Source organism: Balaenoptera physalus (assembly GCF_965194825.1).
Source record: "Balaenoptera physalus genome assembly, chromosome: 11".
NCBI lineage: Eukaryota > Metazoa > Chordata > Mammalia > Artiodactyla > Balaenopteridae > Balaenoptera > Balaenoptera physalus.
The window spans coordinates 71067210-71092111 of NC_138896.1; the positions used below are offsets into that span (position 1 = coordinate 71067210).

The window sequence follows — 24902 nt, forward strand, 5'->3', positions numbered from 1 at the left end:
TCTTCCATGTGTTTGTTGGCAATCTGTATATCTTCTTTGGAGAAATGTCTATTTAGGTCTTCTGCCCATTTTTGGATTGTGTTGTTTTTTTTTTTTTTTTGATATTGACCTGCATGAGCTGCTTGTAAATTTTGGAGATTTGACTTATGCTTGAGGTCTTAAAATTCCCATGATTTTGCACTAGGGGCCCCACGTTCTCATTTTGCAGATGATGTAGCCTGTCCTGGCCAGTGGTGACTCCACACTTGTCACAACACAGGAAGGAGGTCCTGGAAGCCATTCTGAGAGAACTTATATCCCTGGGTACTTGCCTCGAAAATGCCTGAGTCCTTGCCCTCAGCCGTGAGCAGTCAGAGGGCAGGGGAGAGCCCAGGAAGGGAAGGAAGAGAGTGGGAATACAGAGCAGAAGGGGACCCCCAGAACAGCCCTTCAGTGCCTCTGGAGGGGCAGTTTCTGCCTTCCCAGGGCATCTATGACCAGATGCATTGACCTTCACTAAGACAAGCCAGGCTGTGGGGAGGGACCACAGAGGCCCCCAAGAAAGGTGAAGGTGTGTGGGCCTCGTGTGCAGTGCCCCGTCTCACTCCATCCTCCTGGAAGCTGGGGTCCAGATAGGCTTGACCTGCTTCCTACTTGCAGCACATGGCCTCTTGGAGGCCGACCCTGAGACCCTGGGGTTTGCAGGTCTTTGTTCTAGTAGAAGAAAGAGGGAGGATGTGCCTTCTCAGATGTACCTGAGGCATCCAGAGTCCCCTCTGGGGAGGGGCTTGCCCTAAGCCTGATCCTCTTCTGGGGCTTGCCCTAAGCCTGATCCTCTTCTGCAAAGCTCAGGCACCCACTCACTCAGCCTCCACCTGGGCCCAGCTCACCTTGTCACACAGCCCCAGATGCTGCGGAGAGGAGCTGGTTAGGCGTTTGATCGAGGTGGGGTAGCGCTGCCCTCCTGCTAGCTGCTCTCCTTCTCCTAGGCCCATGCCTGGGAAATCCCAGTCTGGCTGAGGGCTTTCCAGGAGGACATAACCTCCCCAGCTCTTTGCTTCACATGAAGTGGTACAAGGGAAAGGAGGAAGCTGACCCTGAGCAGAGGGTCCTGACCTTCCTCCCTGACCCAAATTCCCACCCTCACAGCATCCATGGCTGCCTTCCCTGCTCACTGCAGAGGGCAGGAGCGGGGGCTGAATTCCCTCCCCTTGTCCCTGTAGGAGGGCGAGCGTGGTGGGTGAGTCGGGGGCAGTTGATCCACGTCCAGGTCTGTCATTTTTCAGAGGGTGGGGGGGCCTTGTTGGAATGATATTGCCTGTGGGTCTCATTTTATACTCATCAGCTGGTCAAATCAGAGAGCTAGTGGGTGTCCCCACAGTTGGGGACACAGCAGCCTAGGGTCCAGTTCTCTTTCCCGTGAAGTGTCTGGACAGGAAGGATGGCTGAGAGGAGCAAAGGAGTGGGTGATGTAGGATCAGGGCTCATACCTGAGTTTGTTGGGGTGAAGGGTACATGAGGATTTCTCAAGGACCAGATGTGGAGTCAGGGGCAACTTGCCTGGGGACAAGGGCTGTGATGTCTTTCCTGAGAAGACCTCCGCTCTGATAGGCTGTGAGGACTAAACCAGGAAAGCCAGATGCTGGAGGCATGGAAGGCAGGCCCCCCATTACAGGAGGTGCAGTGTGAGGACCTGGCAGAGGACCCTACACGGGATGCAGGGAGGATGGGGAAGGGGACTTGAGTCTGAAGTGTGAGCAAATGGAAAGGTCCAGAGACAGGAATGCACAGGGAGGGTTTCATAATACCCAGTAACCATGTGTATTGCGAATTATTTTCTGCTGTAATCACCTCCTTTTCCTCCCTTGACTTGGGGAAAAGACACAGCTTGACCAAGAGGCCCTTGGGGCAACACCTGGACTGGGAAACCAGGTTGCACAGAAGCCCAGCTCTCCTTCCTTCTCCAAGGCTGAGTGTGCAACCAGCGCCATCCATCCAGGCTGCCACCTTCTGAGGTGCCCTGGCCATGCCCCCAAGAGTCCTGCAGGCCGGCTGAGTCCAGGAGCTACCCCAGGCCTCACAACTACATGGTCATTCCTCCAGAAAACTGTACAAGAATCTCCTTCTTGGCCTGTGGCCCCTCTATTGCTTTGGCCCATGATCTTTCCGGCTGTGTTCTCACCACCTCCCACACTGGCCCCCCCAGCCTGGTGTCTGATCCACAGCACTGGACAGGGAGCCACTGGGGGTCAAATCAGAAGAGACTTCCTGAGGCTGTGGGAGCCAAGAGGAGGAGGTGCCATTTCTGGTTGGAGGTCAGGGAAGCCTTCCCCAGGAAGGGCAGCGCAAGCAGAGGGATCAGGCGCAGAGACGGGGAAGAGCAGGGGGCTCAGCGCTGTCTGAGTGGTTGCGGTGGATGGGGCAGCCTGACACCTGAGGCCTTCAGGGCAGGGGCTGAGGGCAGCAGGGAGCATCACGACCCAGACCCTGACGCCCCTGCCTCAAGGCAGCGGGGGAAATGGCCACATCAGTGCTTGGCGTGAGCCCCTAGACAATGGTGTGGAGGGCGGACAGTGGTCTGGGGAGAGCCTGGAACCAGAGAAGGTGGAGTCCGGAGGCTGTGGCTACGCTTGAGAGGAGAGAAGACGGTGGTAGGAGCTGGGCCGGGCTGGTGGGAGGCCAGAGGGAGTGTCCTCAGGAGGAAGAAGGAGCAGGTGGGGCTCCCAGGCTTTCAGCTCAGGGCTCCTGCGGCGGCACCCAGCCAACAGCAGCCAACAGCCCAGTGCGGACCACCAGGGGCACTCATGGGAGTCTTGAGCTCAGAGATACAGACCAGTGATGTGTGTCCTTGATAACTGGTATCTTGAGAAAGGGTGTCCCCAGGAGTGTGTGAGGACTGGGAGGAGAAGCAGCCCGGATGCACCTGTGCCAGCCCTGCCTCTTCGGAGGAGGGTCCTTGGAGGAGACCGAGCAGGAGCCACGGGGGAGGCAGGAGGGCACCCAGGAGAGGGGCATCAGGGGAGAACTGGTCAAGGGCCATTTCAGGAGGACAGAGGGGTCCCCAGAGTCTGTATAGTCGAAGACAAGGCTTGAGTGTGAATTTGGATCCAGTGAGGACTGGCCAGCCTGCAGTGGCCTTGAGTGTGAGAGACGGCAGTGAATTGGGGTCCCAGTGCAGATGACCCCTCCCATGCTTGGTTGAGGAGGGGTCAGGGGAACAGGCCATGTCTGGTGGGGACCTGTGGAGAACTATTTGACCCAGAAAACAGTGTGGATGAATCCAGGACAGGAGACAGATGCAGCCAAGCCCCTGACTGGCGGAGGGCTGGACCCAAGGACAGGAAGGTGGAGGTTGAAGTCTGCCTAGGGACAGGCTGGGCGGGTAAGACTCTAGTAGGGGTTGGTGCTGTCATCCATTCATCCAACGTTAACTGAGTGCCGCTTGGGTTCCAGGCAGTGCCTGGAGTTGGAGGTTGGTGCCGAATACACTCCTTTACCCTATTCCTGCGGAGACCAGAGTGAGGAGGCAGAGGGGACGTAAGACAGAGCCTGGTCCTCCCTCTCCTGAAGGACTCAACGCTCTTGAGCAACCCTGCCTATGACACCCCCCATGGGCCCCAGGAGAGGCCAAGATGTTGTCAGGGAGATGGAGATACCATTTCTTCACCTTCACAGGAGGCTTCCCTCGCCCACTGCCCAGCAATCCCGTGAGGCAACAGCAGGAGCTGAGGCAAGGCCAGCTCACAGCCGGGGAGGAGATCAGGGATGGGGCAGGTCAGGGAGACGTGTGGTTGGGCCATTGCATCAGGCCCAGGAGGGACATAAAGGACGGTCCTGCATGCTGGGAGGAGACCGACTTGGGGACCATGGAGACTCAGAGGGCCAGCCTCGCCCTGGGGCGGTGGCCACTGTGGCTACTGCTGCTGGGACTAGTGGTGCCCTCGGCCAGCGCCCAGGCCCTCAGCTACAGGGAAGCTGTGCTCCGTGCTGTGGATCGCCTCAACGAGCAGTCCTCAGAAGCTAATCTCTACCGCCTCCTGGAGCTGGACCCACTTCCCAAGGCCGTGAGTCAGGAGGGGCCTGGGGAGGGGGCTGTCTCCCGCCAGCCCTGGCCACACTGTCACCGCCTCTGCTCAGGCTGTACCTCCTGTCAGGAAGGCACTTCTCCCTCTAGGTGGGCTCCCACCTCTTCCAGGAAACCTTCCCAGAGCTGGGTCCCCTCCCAGCACGAGGCTTCCTGCCTTAGCATCTCTACTGTGGGAACAGGCGCCCTGTACACCCCTTTTGGGCCTAAGGGTTCTCTGGGAGCTCCAGGGATAGAGGGTGGTCACTGGCTCTGCCATGTGACTTCCCTGCTTTAAGTTCCCTCTTAACTCGGTGTCCCCCTACCCAGGAACGACTCTGCTCAGCCTGGAGGTGCCAGTGACAATATGTCTCCCTGCAGGTGGTCCCTGACTTGCCTCTGCCCCTCCGTGGGGAAGGTGTTCTCATCAGAGCTGGTGTGAGGTCCCCTCCTGCTCTCTGTGTGCCCACGAGGCCAGGAGTGGGCTCTGTCCCCTTCCCCTGTGCACCCAGCACCAAGCCCAGGGCCAGGCACACAGGAGGGGCTGGAGAGGCTGCCGTCTAGGTGGGGGCAGGGAGACAGATCAGAGGAGGGAGCATGAGCTCAGCTTAGTCACCCCACTTTGATCCTGGACCAGGACGAGGACCCGGACACCCCGAAGCCTGTAAGCTTCACGGTGAAGGAGACCGTGTGCCCCAGCACGACCCAGCAGCCCCCGGAGCAGTGTGACTTCAAGGAGAATGGGGTGAGGCTGGGTACTGGGGGCACTGGCGGATGCTTCCCAGGGATGTGAACAGGGGGCTTCGGGGAAGATTTCCAGCCCCTGTGTTGAGTTTGGGAGGTGATGACTCAAGGGTTCCAGTTTGACCTCGAGCCTCCCTTTCCAGCTGGTGAAACAGTGTGTGGGGACAGTCACCCTGGACCAGTCCAAGGACCAATTTGACATAAACTGTAATGAGGTGAGTGGCCCCTTCTGTGTTGTGGAGCTGATAATGGGATGGGTTGTGGAACATCCTTTGGACCAAATACCCGCTGCCCCTTCGAGGGCAGAGAAAGGCCCTCCTACCCTGGCCCCTCCCTCACCCGAGCCCCAGGTCCCCAGGACTGGCTCTGCCATCCCTTAGAGCAGTGGTTCTCTAAGTGGGGTCCCCACCCGGAAACCTGACAGAAAGGCAGATTCCCAGGCCCCACTCAGACCTCTTGAATCAGACTCTGGGCTGGGGCCCAGCCATTTGCATTTTCACAAGGCCTCCAGGAGATTCTGACTGTGCTGAATTCTGAGAGGCACTGACTAGAGTAATGTGCTTTCAGCTCCTGCTCCCATCCAGCTTTGTTGGGATGGGCTTGTGATCCTGGGAAACCCCTTGCCATCTGTGGGCCCCAGTTTTCTCATCTGTCTGTGAGTTTAGGTATTCAACCACATGCTCCAAGTGTCACACTGGAAGTGAATTGGGGCCCCAAGCTTCCTGCAGTGGCCCAGGAATGGGGGTGTTCAGGTGGGGTGTGGTCCTGTCTTAATCTTGAGCCAGTCCCCAAAAGAAGTCTGTTTCCTCCTGGTTCACAGATTCAGAGTGTGGGCCTATTTCGCTGGCTGCTTGGCTTGTTCCGGAGAGGCAGGAGAAGATAGGCAAAAAGACTGAGAGAATTGGTCAGAGAATCAAAGATATCTTTGGGATATTTCAGCCCAGTGAATAATGCTAAGAATCAGCTTATCCTGGCTCAGACTTTTGGACTCTGAAAAATAAATTCTTCTGAAAACAATTTCCTACGCATTCAAATTCACTTATCTCCTCTCCTCCGTCTTACCAGGAACAAGTCCTTAACTCTGAGAGTCCTCTTGGGTGTGGGTGTGTGTGGGTGTGTGTGTGAGTGTGTGTGTGGGTGTGTGAGAGAGAGAGAGAGAGAGGATCACTCCTGTTAACATAGAGATGGGTGAGGCAGCTGTTCCTTCCAGGCAGGCATGGGGAGAGGCAGCAGGGCCAAGAGGTCCAGCACAGCGTCTCCATTCTCGGGTCCCTCTCGTGCGCTTCACATGCCTCTGCCCTCCTCCTCCAACACCCAGTAGGGACTTAAGGAGACCTGCTCTGTGTGCAGTGCTGGTGGGGATGCTGTCCCTGCTCACATGGAGGTGACAGTCCGGAGGGGCCAGGCAGTTGTTAAACACTCACAGAGACGTTCAGTCTCAGGGCTAAGCCTGCAGTTACAATACCCATAACGTTTCGCTTCCCCTTGACAGTCGTAACTCTGGAAAAGCCTACCCCTCATGGCTTTTCCTCTGGCATTGAACACATCACTGTGGCCGTTTCTCAATGCCATTCAAACAAAAAGCAACCACACTCATAGAAAGAGGGATCAGATTTGTGGTTACCAGAGTGTGGGTGGAGATTGGACGAAGGTTGTAAAAAGTACAAACTTTCAGTTATAAGATACATAAGTACAGGGATGTAATGATGACTATAGTTAACACTGCTGTGTGGTATATTTGAAAGTTGTCAAGAGAGTAGATCCTAAGAGTTCTCATCACAAGTAAAAAAAACATTTTTTTTTCTTTTCGTATCTATAGAGATGATGGATGTTAATGAAACATTGTGGTAATCATTTCACAATATATGTAAGTCAAATCGTTATGCTGTACACCTTAAACTTATACAGTGCTGTATGTCAGTAATATCTCAATGAAACAGGAAAAAAGTACTTTTTAAGAGTGTAAAAGGATTATTGCAGCAAAAAGTTTGTGAACCGCTGCCCTAGAGAAACTCTCCATGGGTGTGCAAGGAGACATACAGGATAATAGCCAATTGGAATATTGGCCTATTTTTACAATAGAACTTTTTTTTTTAATTAATTAATTAATTTATTTATTATTTTGGCTGTGTTGGGTCTTCGTTTCTGTGCGAGGGCTTGCTCTAGTTGCGGCAAGCGGGGCCCACTCTTCATCGCGGTGCGCGGGCCTCTCACTATCGCGGCCTCTCTTACTGCAGAGCACAGGCTCCAAACGCACAGGCTCAGTAGTTGTGGCTCACGGGCCCAGTTGCCCCGCGGCATGTGGGATCTTCCCAGATCAGGGGTTGAACCCGTGTCCCCTGCATTGGCAGATTCTCAACCACTGCGCCACCAGGGAAGCCCATACAGCTGTGAACAAAAATGAACGGATTACCGTATATCATTAAAGAAACTGCAAAATGAGCTAGTAGATACGTTATAAGGCTATTTATAGAATGTTCAAAAGCATGGAAAGAAGACTACGTTTTGCTTATGGGTACCAGTGGTAAAAACAGAAAACGTGCCGGAGGAGAAATCAGCAGGTCAACGCGGTAATACAGTCTTTCTCCGAACCGCGAGGGTCGCGCTCTGTTCCGAAACTACGCTTCCCGGCAGGCCACGCGCTGCGCCGTGACGCACTTCCTGCAGACGCACGTCCTTCCCTTTGCACCGCCCGTGGCCAGGGGCGGGCTGTGAGAGCTTTTAGCGAGTGGACGCCCAGGGTGGTATTGCTGTTGCTGCCGCTTCGCCTACCCAGGCGCAGATGTGGACCCCGCAGGAGCAATTCCGGCTTGGCAGCGGACGGTGAGTCGGGCGAGCTGGCGAAGTGCCAGGGCGAGAAGAGGGTGACCGCACCCCCCCTCCCTCCGGCGCTCCGACCTCAGGCGCCGGGCTGGCGTGGGCGGTATCCGAGGCTGAGGCTGGTCCTTCAGGAGGTGTGGAGGTGGAGGGTGCGCGCTGTGGGCTGTGCAGATCACCCTTCCCGACTGCTCGCCTTCCTTGTGGGTGGGGCGGGGTTTCCTCCTGTGGTGTCCAGTACCCTGTCCTCGTGGTTTGCAGCTACTTCTCCAAATCTCCCCGCCTCGACTTCCGCCGCGGGGGTCCCATTTGCGCTGTCCACTCCGGCAGCCGGTGGCTGCCAGTGACTATTGAACGCTTGAGGTGTGGCGAATGCTACTGAGGAACTGCATTCTTAATTTTACTTCCTGTTAATTAATATCTAACTGAATAATGAAGAAGTCTAAAACATTTTTCCATCAGACACAAGGTTATTGTTTTGCTAAGACTACACTTCCCTTTAATCCTTGAAAATTTAACGTCTTTTTGAGATGTGCTGTAAGTGTCAAATACACACCTGATTTCCAAGAGATGGTTGGGGGGATTTCCCTGGTGGTCCAGTGGGTAAGACTCCGCTCCCAATGCAGGGGACCCGGGTTGGATCCTTGGTCGGGGAACTAGATCCCACATGCATGCGGTGACTAAGAAGTCTGCATGCCGCGACTAAAGATGCCGCAACCAAGATCCCGCGTGCTCCAACTAAGACCTGGCGCAGCCTAAATAAGTAAATAAAATAAATAAATATTTTTTAGAAAGAGAGAGATGGCTGGGAAAAAAGTATAAAATATTGATTGAAATGATAATATCTTAGATATGTTGGGTTAAATGTTATTAAAGGTAATTTCACTTTTTATTTTTTAAAAGATTTATTTATTTATTTATTTTTATTTTTGGCTGCCGTTGGGTCTTCGCTGCTGCGCGCCGGGGCTTTCTCTAGTTGCGGAGAGTGGGGGTTACTCTTCATTGCGGTGCGCGGGCTTCTCATTGCGGTGGCTTCTCTTGTTGCGGAGCACAGGCTCTAGGCGCGCGTGCTCAGTAGTTGTGGCTCATGGACCCTAGAGTGCAGGCTCGGTAGTTGTGGCGCACGGGCTTAGTTACTCCGCGGCATGTGAGATCTTCCCGGACCAGGGATCAAACCCGTGTACCCTGCACTGGCAGGTGGATTCTTAACCACTGTGCCACCAGGGAAGTCCCGAATTTCACCTTTTTTTTTTTTTTTTTTTGGCTGCACGGCGGGGCAATGCGGAATCTTAGGTCCCCGACCAGGGATCAAACCCATGCTCCGTGCAGTGGAAGCGCGGAGTCTTACCCACTTGACTGCCAGGGAAGTCCAGGAAATTTTAAATTACATATTTGGTTGGCACTGTAGCTCTCATATTGCTCTTGGATAGTGCTGCCCTGTGAGAAGGGATATTTTTGCATCTGGTAGAGCCTTCCTAGCCTCTTGGGGAAGGCTTCCTAGAGGAGCTGATGTGTCTGGAGGGCATTCTTACCCTGTCTTGTCTGAGGGGTCTGTATCTACCACATTGCATGTTTCTGTTGGAGGTTCCTGCAGAATGGCTTTTTCAGCCCCTTTTCCCTAGCCACCATGAGCCTTCCTGGGGTGGGTTGTGCTGTAGAGAGAAAAGTAAGGACATGATGGTGATTTGAGAGCATGAGATTGGAGGAGGATGCATCTCTCACAACCAAATGTCTCCTGAGACTCATGTTTTCTTTTCTACCAAGGTGAAGAAGATTCTAATGGTTTTAGAAGACATGTTTACACTTTTAATAGATACTGAACTGCCATGTAGATGGTAGTTTGCTCCCACCAATTATTAAAGAGGCACTGTTTCCTCACTGAGTTGAGATGCCATATTTGCCACATACTATGATTAGATTGCCCTTTCTTCCACCCACCCATCCATCCATCCATCCATTCATTCATCCTTCCATCCTTCTTACTCTGCAATCTGAATTGTAGATATGACCAACCTGTGATTGACCTGTATCATGAGGGAGGGGGGAAAAAACCTTAATTGCTTTTAGGCACTTAGAGTTTTGGAGGTCACTTGTTGCCAGAGCATAACCTAGCTTATCAGTCAGATAGTGATCCTTTTCTCCATGTCAGTCTGAAAAGTCTGGCTTCTTCAGTGTGAATTCTAGATGTCTGGTCACTCTGCATTTTCATTCAGTCGTTGGTTCGATAGGCATTTATTGAAGCAGTGATAAGTGAAGCTGCTCTGAAACCAGAAACTTAGATACTAGGCTTGGCGCTGCCACTTGGGAGTGATACAGTCTTGTGAGCCAGTGACCTAACGTCCCAGTTCTTGGCTCCCTCTTTTGTGAGATAGAGGTAGCAGCAGTATTTACATCATGGCTTTGTCATGAAGATTAATGAAGCAGTGGACTTAGCGCGGTGCCTGGTAAGTGGTACCTGCTTAATCAGTGTTAGCTACTGCTAGTGGTAGTTCTAAAAGAAGAGCTGTGTAGGATAAGTTATGCTGCAGTAATAAATGACCTCAAATCTCAATGGCAGTCTAACAACAGCAGTCTAACTGGAATCCTATCTAACCCTTAGTGGGTTAGCTTTGGCTCTTGGGTTAGCTTTGCCTCTACTTCGTGTCCTTTAGATCCATGACCAAGGGTGGAAGGGCAGACCCTATGTGGGCAAGGAGCACTGTGACAGAGGGAGAAGAGCAAGAGAGATGAAACCACACGGTGGCTCTTAAAAGTTGCTGTTTAGAAGAGAGACGTCATTTCCACTCATATTTCACTGGTGAGGCAAGTCACTTGTATGTGCCTGATGTCAGTGGGTGGGGAAGTGTAACCCATTTGCAGAGAAGGAAAGCCAATACTTGGGAATAGCACAATCCAGTCCGAGGAATTTACCCTAATTGCTAGGATTACAAAAATGTCTGAAGAATTGTATTAAGCACTGTCAGGGACAGGTAGCTGGGGGAGTCCTGGAGAAAATAGGATAAGTCAGAAAAAGACTGTAAGAACATGAAGTTATATCTGGGGACTTTCTTTTTTCTGTTCCAGCTTTTATAGATTGGTGAGGACAAATTGGCATAGTCTCAGGGTCAGAATTTCCCTTCAACTTCCTCTCTCCTAAAAAGTCATATTGAAGAACTTCCCTGGCGGTCCAGTGGTTAAGACTCTGTGCTTCCACTGCAGGGGTAATGGGTTTGATCCCTGGTCGGGGAACGAAGATCCTGCATGCCACGTGATGCGGCCTAAATAAATAAATAAATAAATAGTCATATTGAAAAGAGTTCAATGTATGCATCCCCTTCTTTCTATTCTGTTTCATTACTCTATCTATTGCTGTACTACTGCTAAAGCACTTTTATTTACTATGGCTTGACAGTGTGTTGTCATATTTTAGAAGACAAGTCTTCTTAGTCTTTATTTTCATAATTTTCTTGACTATTCTTATATATTTTCTTTAAAGGAATTTTAGAATTATCTCGTCTAGAGCCATAAAAATTCTCTGTTGTGATTCTGACTGGTGTTGCATTGAGTTTATTTAATTTGGAAGGAATTGATTGGCTTGCAGTATAATTCACCTTGTCCAGAAGCATGGTATGACTCTTCATCTACCTGCATATCCTATTATGATCTCCTGAATAAACTCACATTCTAGAAGGGAGATAAATGGAGAAACTTAAACTTAAACATGTAGTGTGGTGTGATTGAGAAGAGACCCAGGTTGGACATAAGAGGGAGTTACACCTCTGCCTGTGGCATTGGAGTATGAGTCAGGAAGGCTTACTGGAGCAGGAGAACCTGAGTGGTCACAAAGGGGCAGTAGTCAGCAGTGGACTGAGACTCTAGTCAAGGAGTCTGCAGCACTTCAGGTTCTGTAACAGCAGTTCCCTAACACTGCTTGCCTTTCTCTGGGCCATGTTGCTGGAGGTCTTTGACTCAGGTTTGTGGGGAGACAGATAATGCAAACTTCTGATGGGGTCATATGCCTTACAGATACCGGAATGGAAGATAGACAGCTTCCCAGAAGACAGTGTAGGGCCTGGGGCTCTACCTAACTGATGGGACTTGGTTCAAAACTCAGTATTGTAGAAACTCCTTAGAGCACAGGGAATTGACTACAGCTGGAACCTAGACCAGCAGAGCCAGAAGCTGGGCATTGCATGCCCTGCACAGGGTCTGAGAATAGAAGCCCAGGTACTGTTCCGTCATGGCCATGGTATTACCTGCCGCTTCCATGAAGAGTTGGAGACGTGAGAGTAGTGGGGGTTGTTGAAGTCTCTGCCTTAAAAGAAATAGTATGCTAATCGTGGGGCTTATCCAAAATGGCTGAGCTGTTTGGTGCTAGCAGCAACCTGATAATCCAGACCTTGGGCTGCTAGCTGAGGACCTGATCTCTTCCCCTCCCGTCTCCTTCCTTTAAGATGGCTGACAAAGGCCAAAGTGTGATGGGAAGAAGGGAGGGAGGCTGTGCCAAATGGTCCTGAGTGAGGTAGCTGGCGGGAGCACGCAGTGCTCAGGTGGCTTTGTACCTGGGCACTGCTGATGGAGGGGAGCCTCTGGCTGCTGTGTGGCTCCAGTAGGGGCCTTTCCCTCTCTGGCACTCACACCAAGGCAGGTGTGTATATTGTGGGGCTGAGGGTCTCAAGTTTTGGGGGACTTTGGGGATCCCCCATTAATGTATGTTATTCCCATTTGTGATTTTCCAGGTATGGAGGGCAGGGGCTGGTGCTTGTGGAAGTGGGGCTGGAGGAGGTGGGTCCCGCTCCCTGATCAGGCCCGTGATACTTCCTTGTACCAAAAGCAGCAGCCTGTGGGCTCCATAGTATAGCCTGTGTGGTGGATGCTCAGAGCTTCCCTTGATAGACTAACAGGTGAGTCAGTGAGCTGTGTCCAACAGGTGGTACAAGGGTTAAGAGAATGTGTGGAAAGATTTAACAGTGTAGGATTGAGGCTGCTATATTTAGAAGGCCTGCTTGCAAGGTTGGCCCTTTGCTGGCATCTGGGAACTTGGCACTTGCCCTATTCCCTAACTAACAGGTATAGTTCATTGTACCTTGACACCTACCTTCCTTCTGGGAGTCTGGAATTTTTATACCTTCTCAGCAGAGGGTGCCTACATGACTAACCCCCAATAAAAACCTTGGGCATCTGAGGCTTTAGTGGCCTTCCCTGAGTAGAAACTCTGCACATATGTTACTGAATTTTTCACTGTTGGAAACTCACTTTGTCCCCTTATGGGAGGGAGAGAGCATGAGGAAGCATGTGCCTGGATTTCTCCAGACTCTGCGTGTGTCATTTTCCCTTGCTGATCCTGTTGCATATCTTTTTGCTGTTATAAACCCTAACAGTGAGTACAACTGTGTTGAATCCTTAGAGTCCTTCTAGTGAGTCACTGAATGGGGGAGGGGATGGTGATCTTGGGGACCCCTGATACCGGGATCCAAGTAAATGTAATTTTGGTATCAGTGCCAGAGAAGTTTGGAAGCCAAGGCATTGAATGCCTAGCATCTGGCTGGGAAGCTGTGCTTGAGCCAAGTTCTCAGCAGGGCCAACCTTTACTCTTTTGAAGTGGCCAGAGTTGAACCCCTGGACTTAAGGAGTCAATGAAAGGAGACACTACACAGTTCAGCAGAGGGGAGAATACCAGTGGGAAGAAAAGAGTTCCGCATCACCCATAGGGCCTATAGCAACCGGTACTCCATTGCCAAAGATGCTCCCTTGCCCTAGTCCTAGAGACCACTGGCACCCCAGAGACCAGTGGCAGCTGCAGATCAAGTTCATGACTGTCTAAGAGGGAGGTGTCTAGACCTCTTAAGTTATAGTCAGGAGCGGATGGGCGCTGAGGTATTGAAGGGGAAGATGGGATTGGCTCTGACACTCCAGTGATGCCAAAACTCTTTTCTGGAACCAGGATTCCATCTGAAAGCCTAGCTGTCAAACCTGAAATAGTGACTGTCTCCAACTGGGAGAGGCATAGTTCCTCCCCAGTGCCCCGCTCAAGTCTGGCAGATAGGAGTCCTGTGGATGTCTTTCCTGTCAAGTCTTCAACTACCAAGTCCCTGAGGCAATGGGCAGTATCTAGGGCAGGCCTGGTATGGTAGTCCCCTGCTAGCCCCTACCATACCCCAGACCTAATGGAAGATGTGGCACCCCAAAGAAGCAATTCCCTGTGCCCAGGATATCCCATAGGAGAGCTTAGAGACCCTGAAGGAAGTTGCAGAGGACAGAGACTTAAGGGCAGTGAGGGATCAGGACAGGTCTTCATCTGGGAAAACGCAAGGGTTTTCCCTGGTGGCTTGTCATGGTGGTGTTCTGGAAGGCTGCCTTCAAGCCCTAGGTCATTTCTGGCCTGAGATGGGTCCAGTGTTTTGGTGATGGTGAGTTCTCTGAGGTGTCTCTGAGCAAGCAGGTGGCCCTGAGACTGCTCAGCCAGTACTTTAACCTGGCCACCTTCAGGAACCTGGTTGCTTATAGGAAGGCCATGTACCAGGCCTTGGAGAAAACCAGGGTATGAATTGGCAAGCCCTTCTCAGCAGTCCTGAAGAGCTGGAGATCAACCAGAGTCCATGTTGGAATGGGCCCATAGGGGCTTCAAGCTGATTGGCCTCCAACCCAACAACTGACTAGCAGGTAAACTGAAGGTGGGTTGTGCAGGCAGTGAAACATGGAATTAAAAAAAAGGAAAACAGGACCTGAAGACACACAGCTGCCATTTCTGACAACTGCCCACCATCTGAATGCCAAAAGTCAGATTGCTACAATAATGGCAAAGACCTCAGGGGAGAAGACCAGAGTCCAAAGCAAATAACTTTGGATATAACAAACAAGTGAAGTCTAGAATAGGGCTTGGCAAACTTTTTATGTAAAGGGCCAGATGGTAAATATTTTAGGCCTTGTGGGCTTCATGGTTGCTGTAGCAACTACTCAACTCTGCTGTTGTATAAAAGCAGCCAAATAGGTAAATGAATGGACATTGCTATGTTCCAATAAAACTTTATTTGTGGACATTGAAATTTGAATTACGTATGATTTTCATGTGCCATGTGATAATATTCTGTTTTTTACTTTTTCAACCGTTTAAAAATATAAACACTCTTCTTAGCTCATGAATGGTATAAAAACAGGCAGTAGACCAGATTTGTTCTGTGCATAGTTTGCCAACCCCTGGTCCAGCACTTAGCTCTTTGTCCTGTGGTAGGGGCATCTCTGTCTCCTTCCGTCCACTCTTTGAGGATGGGCTCTACCTCTGCCCAATGTGCCAGGTCCAGTTCAATTGAAGGACAGTAAAATTGAAGAAAGTAGAGACAGTAACCACCAAGTTGAACTTTAAAAGGAGAATGATTTTCCCTGTTGTCATGAATGGCAAAGATGTTTTCTAGTACACTGAGCTAGAAAGGATCTTTGACTTCCTTGAATGCTGTGCAGAGTGTCCAACATGGACAGAGGCACCTGCTGGTGAAGTCCTGGACTGTGCCTGTCATCCAACACCTCTTGCCGCTCAGTGGTCTCATGACGGGGAGAGAGGATGACTCCTAAGAGTCAGTTGAGGGATCCTCAACTGTGTGAGGCTACTCTGTGTACCTCAGTTTTCCCACCTGCTTAGTGGGATCAGAGCCACCCTGTCTCTGGCAGGGGGAGGCTCTGAGCAGACTGAGAAGCCACCTCCTTGTGTGCCGCTCAGATCTAGCCACTGGGAGTGGTCAAATGTGGTACTCATTTTTTTCTTCTAAAACTTTAGAACTTGCAATAGTAAGATTACTGGATTTTTTTTTCCCCTCTTGCATTTATCTTCAGGAACCTGGTTGCTTATAGGAAGGCCATGTCAGAAAAACAGTAGCTAAGTCACTCAAACCACAGTGCTAACTACGGTTGTGACTTGAAAAATTGCCCAAGATCCTTATCAAACGACACTATAATTTTATTTTTTAATTTTAAACTGCTTCATTTTTCACAGGGGTGTGCAGTTCTGGATGAACGTGTAGATTTGGGACATTTTATGGGACAGAATGATGGTTTTCTAAGGCATGTAGGAGGCTGTATTGTGTAAATGTCTTTCTTGAATCATCTGACACATTCTCCTCAGCTTAGTACAGAAGCCAGGGTTGCTGTTGGGGTCCATTTAGAGTGTTTCCCCAGATGGTGATTATTTCAACAGAGCTGACATCATCATCACTTTGAGGACCTTTTTTTTTTTCAATACCGAGAACAAGGCCACCCTTAGCTAAATCCCTCCAACTAACCACACTGTAACCCTCTGAGGAGCCCAAGAAGGAGTGGGTCAAATTATAAGCTTCCATATATCTTGTAGACAGGTATGCCTTATTAGTATCTCCCTCTCTTTCTCACTGATGTGAGGGGTGTCAAGGAGGAAGCTTAGGGCTACAGCTAAGACCCTCCTCTAGTGATGCACTGCGTTCCACAGGGATCAGAAGCATGTTCTTTTTGTTTCCTCTCATTGAAGAGATGGCAGGGAAAGCTTAAGCTTCCACCCAAGATGGTTTTGTGTGTGTGTGTGTGTGTGTGTGTGTGGTGGTTGTGGTGGTTTTTTTTTCTTTTTTATTGGAGTATAGTTGGTTTACAATCTTGTGTTAGTTTCAGGCACCCAAGATGTTAAAGCCTTGCCTTTTAAAATTCCATGGTAATTTGTTTGTTTGTTTTTAAATTTATTTATTTATTTATTTATTTTTGGCTGCGTTGGGTCTTTGTTGCTGTGTGCAGGCTTCTCTAGTCGCGGTGAGCGGGGGCTTCTCTTCAGCTAGCAGGGGCTACTCTTCATTGCGGTGCCACGGCTTCTCATTGCAGTGGCTTTTCTTGCTGCAGAGCACAGGCTCTAGGCATGTGGGCTTCAGTAGTTGTGGCATGCAGGCTCAGTAGTTGTGGCACGCAGGCTCAGTAGTTGTGGCTCACGGGCTCTAGAGCACAGGCTCAGTAGTTGTGGCGCACAGGCTTAGTTGCTCCACGGCATGTGGGATCTTCCCGGACCAGAGCTTGAACCCGTGTCCCCTGCATTGGCAGGTGGATTCTTAACCACTGCGCCACCAAGGTAATTTGTTTTTAAGGGGAGTAAGGCAAGCTGCATTTTAGAAATGCTGTTGTAGTGGTCTTTAATACCTTCTACTCTTTACTAGTGCTCTTGTATAAAGTAAGGAAAAACTTTGAAATTTTAAAAATTCATTTTTCTTAAATCACATTTATATTTCTGTGTTTAAAATTTTCATAAACTTTTTTTTTTGGTGGGGTAACTGGAGCCATGTAACAAGTATGGGGAAAAAAACTATGCCTTGTCGGAACAGTTTTGCTGATTTTTAGGGTGGAAAGATGATGGGTGCCTAGCATTTACCTTATTATATTTAATTAAGATCAGTATTTCTCTAAAAACATAAGTAAACAGGGAAGGGGTGTAGACCTTGGAGGTTAACTCAAGCGTTAAGGCGAGAGGTGAGAGGAGCTGAGGTCCTGGATGGGATAAGGAGGGGCTGAGACTTCTGGTTCAGGTGAGAAGGCACAAGTGGCCACAGCTGAGACTCGGAAGGGTTCTCAGGAATAATCCTGATAGGCCTGGGTTCTCAAGGCTACTATTTCTTTCCCCAGTTCTGTCTTTTAAGAACTCTGCCAGACTCGGTAAAGAGGAGAAGCCTAGATATCTGGTGAGTTGGGGCCACCTTTCTCTTCTCTGAAATGCTAGCTTATTTCTCAGAGATTCAGTGCGTCTCTCTTTCTCGGGGCGGGAGGCAGAGATGAACGTTGAGGTGGCCATCAACATTCATCAGATCAACATTCATGCCTGTGTTTGCCGTTGTGCTAGGCGCTTTATAATGATTTCTGCATTTAGTTTTTTTAAACTTTTTGAGCTTATAGAAAAACATTACTAAGTTTAATGTAAAGAATTTAGGGCATTCTAAAACACAAGGGTAACTTTTAATAAAAACGTGGGGTTATTAAAGTCCTAAAATGCACTATTAAAGTTCCCTTCATCAGAGTTCACACAAATAATTATATTACCTTAATAGTATCTCATAGTCTGGTCTTATACACTGGATTTCTTTTTAACTATTATTGAAATTTTCAAGCATGTCTAAAAGTAGAAGAAAAGAGTTAATGAACCCTCATGTATCCATCAACCTACTTCAGTAACTATCAACTCATGGCCAGTTTTGTTTCATCTCCAACCTTACTGGATTATTTTAAAGCAAATTTAAGACATCATACTGTTTCATCCATAATTTCAGTCCTGTGTTTATCCTTAAAACAACTATATGAGGTAAAGAGAGTCCTCCTTTGGGAGACATGTGGTTCAGAGGGATTTCGTGACTTTTTTTTTTTTTTAAAGATTTGATTGATGGATTGATTGATTGATTGCTATGTTGGGTCTTCGTTTCTGTGCTAGGGCTTTTCTCTAGTTGCGGCAAGCGGGGGCCACTCCTCATCGCGGTGCGCGGGCCTCTCACTATCGTGGCCTCTCTTGTTGCGGAGCACAGGCTCCAGAGGCGCAGGCTCAGTAGTTGTGGCTCACGGGCCTAGTTGCTCTGCGGCCTGTGGGATCCTCCCAGACCAGGGCTCGAACCCGTGTCCCCTGCATTAACAGGCAGACTCTCAACCACTGCGCCACCAGGGAAGCCCCTTGACTTTCTTATAATCACACATGAGCACCTAAATTGAACCCAGATTGCTCTGACTCTCAAAACCATGAGTTTTCTGTGATGCCTTCTTGACTTTTTTTCGTCCTAGAAAACTATTCAATGATAGAAGAACTTGGAGAATTCACCTTCCTGTTCTGATGCTTCATCCCACCCTTGCTCCCCTGATCCCATCTTCTTTTCTACACCAAAAGTGTAATTTATTGATTCTTGGGTACAGGACTGTGTAAAATTCTGTGAACTAGCCAAACAGAATGTAAGTACACTGTCCTTATTCTCAAGGAGCCAGTAGTCTTTGGGAAATAATGCATAGAAATAGGAAATAATGACACCTGGTAATTATGATGAAGACAGTTAAAACAAAATAGTTAAGGGAAAGACATGACTAAGTGTTAGCCTGTAGCTGTTAAAACAATGCACAGCCACAAACAATGGTCTTAGGTTTTGGATTGACAATCAAATTAATGGTACACAATGCATTTTAACTCTGCATTAAATCTAGGTAGCTTCGTGAAAGGATACAGGACAGAAAACAGCAGCTACATCGTTGGTATTTTCCTCAGGGGATTTTGCATTAGCAATGGTCAGTTTCCAGGCCCTAGGACCACAGATACCAACCTTGATTGTCAGAGATGGGAGTGACTTGGGAGCAAATCACTTTCTAACAGGGAAGTAACTGCCTTATTTCTACCACCTCCCCAACACTTTATTGAGATTGCGTTGTATAACCTAGGTCCTTTGCATTTTCATTTAAATATTAGAATCAGCTTATCAGTATCTACAATGAGATTATTTTTTTAATATAAATTTATTTATTTATTTTTGGCTGCGTTGGGTCTTCGTTGCTGTGCGCGGGCTTTCTCTAGTTGCGACAAGCAGGGGCTACTCTTTGTTGCGGTGTGCGGGCTTCTCATCGCGGTGTCTTCCCTTGTTGGGGAGCATGGGCTCTAGGCATGCGGGCTTCAGTAGTTGTGGCACGTGGGCTCAGTAGTTGTGGCTCACGGGCTCTAGAGCGCAGGCTCAGTAGTTGTGGTGCAAAGGCTTAGTTGCTCCGCGGCATGTGGGATCTTCCCGGACCAGGGCTCGAACCTGTGTGCCCTGCATTGGCAGGTGGATTCTTAACCACTGCGCCACCAGGGAAGCCCTACAATGAGATTTTGATTAGAATGGCTTTGAATTTTTACATCAGTATGTGGGAGAACTAACATCTTAACATTATTGAGTCTTCTGGTTCATCAACACAGTATATCTTCACTTATATAGATCTTTATCTTAGGAATCTTACAGTTTTTGATGTACATGTCTGGCACATATTTTGTTAAATTTATCTCTCAGTATTTCATGTTTTTTTTTTGATGTTAGTGTATTGGAATGACACTATTTTTTAAGGTTTTTTAAAATAAAAATTTAATTTTAAAATAGTTTCAGATTTACAGAAAAATTGCAAGGATAGTATATAAAAAGAATTCCCATATATCCCACATCTAGTTTTCCCTGTTATTAACATCTTACATTAGTATGGTATTCTTGTCACAATTAATAAACCAGTTTTTATGTTATTGTTAACTAAAGTCCATACTTTATTCAGATTTCCTTAGTTTTTACCTAATGTCCTCTTTCTGTTCCAATATCCCATTCAGGCTATCATACTACATTGGTTGTCATGTCTCCAAGGAGGTGTTTTGGGCAGGTATTTTGTGGATTGTCCCTTAATTGGGATTTGTCCCATTTTTTTTTTTTTTTTTTTTTTACATTTGGGACATTTTTTATTACAAAAATAAACATCCAGGGTTCCTGTAACCAGAGAAAGTGGGTACAAATCCTCATTTTTTTTAGGCATCACTTTGAGTAAGAGATACTGTTTTAGTATTCTTCAGCTGTCATACCTGAATATCACAGACTGGGTGACTTAAACAACAGACATTTATTTTCTCATAGTTTTGGAGGCTGGAAGTCCAAGATTAAGGTGCCAGCAGGGTTGGTTTCTAGTGAGAACTTTCTTCCTGGCTTGTAGACGGCTGCCTTCTCACTGTGTGTCCTCACATGGCCTTTCCTCTGTTCAAATGCACATTCCTGGTGTCTCTTCCTCTGTTTATAAGGACACCATAACTTTATGACCTAATTTAACTTTAATTATCTCCCGAAAGGCCCTGTCTTCAAATGGAGTCACATTGAGGGTTAGACTTCAACCTATGAATTTTGGGGGGATGCAGTTCAGTCCATAACATTCCATCCTCGCCCCCCCATTCACATCCTTCTAGTATGCAAAATACATTTACCCCAAGCCAACAGCCCCAAAAGTTTTAACCCATTCCAGCATATTCCAAGTCCAAATTCTCATCTATTTATCATTGAAATCAGGTATGGGTGAGACTTGAGATATTGACGTTTTTTCTGATTAGGCTGAGATACGGTTTTCTGGGAGGAACACCACAGAGGTGAAATACTATTCTTATCACATCATGCCAATGGTAGATAGTATAAGCATTACTTACCACTGTTAATGTTAACCTTGATCATTTGGCAGAAGGAGGGTTGTCAGGTTTCTACACTGTAAAGTTACTACCCTGCCTTCCCCATACCTTATACTCTGGAAAGAAGTCACTATGCAGAGCCCACTTGAAGCGTGTGTAGTTACACTCCACCTCTCTGAGGGTCGAGTAACTACATAAATTGTTTGGAATTGTTCTGCATGGGAAACTTGTCTATTCTCCTCCATTTATTTATTTGATCATTTATTTATATCAGTATGAGTCATGGATATGTATTTTATACTTTGGGTTATAACCTAGTATCACTTTATTTATTTTGTTGCTCATATTGTTTCAGGAGCTCTTTAGTTGGTTCTTGTGTCCCTTTGACATACTCCCATTATTGTGGTTTTTTGCCTTTTTTAAGTACTTCCTTACTTTCTGGCTCTACAGTATGCTCCAGGCTCATTTTGTTTATGTCCTGCTCCAGTCCTCAGATCAGCCGTTGCTCCTTTCATTGGAGAATGATATTAGAAACCAAGATCTGTATGCTAGGTGTGCCCTTTGCTACTGGAGTGTCATTGCTTCCAGGCCCTCTCAGCTGACAGAGCAAAGAAATGTGATTGTGTATACTAATCTCTGTATATACTCGTTTATAAATATTTCTTTATGTAATTATATTAAGCTAAACGTGAGTTTGTTCTGATGCCTCCAACTCAAATCCATTACCACATGGATCATTCTAGCCTCCTCACCTTGCTTATTTATAACCTCCCACCAACAGGGAGAAACCTGACTTCCACTATTCACCATCCATTCACTTAATTTTTCAATTCTAGTTTATAAGTATAGTGACTTCAGAATTGTTTACCTGTGCCCCTGTGGAAAACAACTTTATCAATTAGCATATAGTACTTATTTATATATAGTCCCTTTTGTCTACAGACTCCACTCATTTCCAAAGTAAGCTACTTAGATTAGCTCCTTTTTTCTCCACCACCTTTAGGGAGGTTATTTCATATATTTGTAATACATTTTTTTCACATTCTGCATTCCATCCTGGGATTCCCTGACCTCCTAAATGAATTTTTAAAATTTACACACACTAAGGTTTATACTTTGTGCTGTAAGGTTCTGGGGTTTTGATAAGTGCGTAGTGCCATGTATCCACCATTACAGTATTATACAGAATAGTTTCACCCCTCTAAAAAAATCCTTGCTTCACCAGCCAAACCCTCCTGTTTTTTTTTTTCCTTTGGCTGTACTGCACAGCATGTGGGATCTTAGTTCCTTGACCAGGAATCGAACCCGTGCCTCCTGCAGTGGAAGCATAGAGTCTTAACCGCTGGACCCCGTGCCTCCTGCAGTGGAAGCGCAGAGTCTTAACCGCTGGACCGCCAGGTAAGTCCCTGATTTTGCTTCTTTAGCCTGTTTTTAAGGTGGATTACATTGATTGCTTTTGAAGTGTTGAACCAGCTTTGCAAACCTATAATAAGTCTCCCCTGGTTGTGGTGTATAGTTCTTCTTATACATTTTTGGGTTTGATTTGCTTGTCTTTTGTTGGGGGTTTTTGTGTCTGTGTTCATGAGATATACTGATCTGTGGTTTTCCTTTTTAATGTCTTTGTCTGGTTTGAGGTATTCTAATGTCTTTTCTGGTATTAGGGTAATGCTGGCCTCATAGATGAGTTAGGAAGGGTTCCCCCTGCTTCTGTTTTCTGGAAGAGGAGTGGAAGTCTTTTGTGGTACAAAAGTTTTAATTTTGATGAAGTCCAGTTTATTTATTTTTTCTTTATGGATCATGGTTTTGGTGTCATGACTAAGAACTCTGCCTGGCCCTAGGTCTTGAAGGTATTCTCTTATATTTTCTTCTAAAAGTTTTATAGTTTTACATTTAAATCTAATATCCATTTTGAATAATTTTTTGTATAAAGTATGAGGTTTTAGGTTGATGTTAATTTTTTTACCCATGGATGTCCAGTTGTTCCAGCACAATTTGTTGAAAAGACTCTTCTTCCTCTATTGAATTGCTTTTGCACCTTCATCAAAAATCAATTTGATGTATTCATGTTGGCTTCTTTCTGGGTTCTCAGTACTCTTTCATTGATTTGTGTCTATTCTTCCACCAATATTATGCTGTTTTGGTTATTGTAGTGACCAAATAGTAAGTAATAATTTTAATATCAGGTATAGTGACTCTCTCACTTTGTTCTTCTGCTTCCTTTGCCTTATCATATAAACTGTGGAATAAGCTTGTCTGTATCTACAAAAAATCTTCTTGGGATTTTGATAGGAATTGTTTTAAATCTATAGATCATTTTGGGGAGAATTGACATCTTCACTGTGTCAAGTCTTGCAAACCATGAACATGGTGTGTCTCCCCATTTAGTTAGATCTTTGCTTTCTTTCATCACCATAAAGACTCTGTACAAATTTTGTTAGATTTATGTTTTAGCTATCTCATTTTTTTGAAGTGATTGCAAATGGCATTATGTTTTTAATTTGTTTCCATGTGGTCATTGCTAGTATATAGGAATGTGATTGACTTTCGTGTGTTCATCTTGTATCTTGTGGCCCTCATGGACTCATTTATTAATTCTGTGATCTATTTTGTAGATTATTTTGGATTTTCTACAAAGACAACCATGTTATCTGCAAATAGGGACAGTTCTGTTTCTTCCTTACCAAATGTCTATGCTCTTATTTCCTTTTCTTGCCTTATTGCCTTGGCTGGAGTGTTTGATTACTTTTTGAGAACTAAAAATTATTTATCTTTAAAGTCAGTTCTCACTTAAATATAAAACATTATGTTGCTTAATTATAATAAATAGCAATAATAAATATTTACTTCATGTCAGGCATTAATCTAAGCACAATCCTGAAAGTAGATGTCATTATCAAACCCATTTTATAGATGTAGAAACTAAGACACAGAGAGGTTATGTAAGTTACCCAAGGTTACATATTTTATAAAGTAATGGAGCTGGGATTTGGATTTGTGGCATTTGGTTCTACAGGTTGGGTTCTTAACACATCCATTGTGCAAAAATCCTGGCTTTCCTTCTAGCTGAGCCAGTCTTATGCTTAAGTGAGGGAAGTAGAGGGGGAAGAGAAAGCAAGAAAGAAATGGAGAAGTTGCTGGAACATGAAAGACACAAGGTGTGAGCAAGAGAAAGTGTGAGACCTGATGTAAGAAGAATAGGGGAAAGATTATTAAGAATATGAGGACCAGCCATCATCGGATGAATGGATAAAGAAGATGTGGCACATATATACAATGGAATATTGCTCAGCCATAAAAAGAAACGAAATGGAGGTATTTGTAGTGAGGTGGATGGAGTTAGAGTCTGTCATACAGAGTGAAGTAAGTCAGAAAGAGAAAAACAAATACAGTATGCTAACACATATATATGGAATCTAAGGGAAAAAAAAAAAAAGGTCATGAAGAACCTAGTGGCAAGATGGGAATAAAGACACAGACCTACTAGAGAATGGACTTGAGGATATGGGGAGGGGGAGGGGTAAGATGTGACAGGGTGAGAGAGTGGGCATGGACATATATACACTACCAAATGTAAAATAGATAGCTAGTGGGAAGCAGCCGCATAGCACAGGGAGATCAGCTTGGTGCTTTGTGACCACCTAGAGGGGTGGGATAGGGAGGGTGGGAGGGAGGGAGACGCAAGAGGGAAAAGATATGGGAACATATATATATGTATAACTGATTCACGTTGTTATAAAGCAGAAACTAACACACCATTGTAAAGCAGTTATACTCCAATAAAGATGTTAAAAAAAAAAAAAGAATATGAGGGCCAGAATATGCCAGAAGAAGCTGGTCATGGAAAGCCTGAGAGGGCCCCCACGCCATTCCCCCCATAGGTCTTGGCTGCCTAATTGTGGGTCCCAGCTTGTTGTCTAGACATATGTCTTCCCTCCTACACTATACAAAGCCTGACTGCCTGGGCTGTCAGGGTGTGTATTTGACAGCCCTCCCCAAACCCACACACCCAGTGATTTCTGTATTTATACCTAGTTTCCCACTCTCAATGCAGCATCATTATTATTCTTTACTCCTTTTGCCACTTCTGTGTATTGGATTTTAAATCTATTTTAGAATCTAGCTCTGAAGCAAGACTGCCTAGAAGCTCTGGCTTGGTAACCTTGTGGCTCAGTCCAC

General features: G+C 46.8%; 1 protein-coding gene across 3 annotated transcripts in view; it reads left to right on the plus strand.

The window, feature by feature from the left end:
• The first annotated feature begins 816 nt into the window (after positions 1-816).
• Positions 817-24902, plus strand: part of LOC309637413 (protegrin-2-like) — a 35006-nt gene continuing 10920 nt past the window's right edge. For 2 of the 3 annotated variants that reach the window (XR_014250522.1, XR_014250523.1), the window contains exons 1-4: positions 817-4043; positions 4680-4787; positions 4930-7609; positions 21996-22124. Coding sequence is in view for 1 of the 3 variants with exons in the window: in XM_082412021.1 (XP_082268147.1) it covers positions 3612-4043; positions 4680-4787; positions 4930-5001; positions 5607-5669 (675 nt within the window). In the remaining 2 variants the exon portion in view is untranslated. Of the gene's footprint in view, positions 4044-4679; positions 4788-4929; positions 7610-21995; positions 22125-24902 lie in introns of those variants that run through there. The other variant, XM_082412021.1, reaches the window with a different exon arrangement.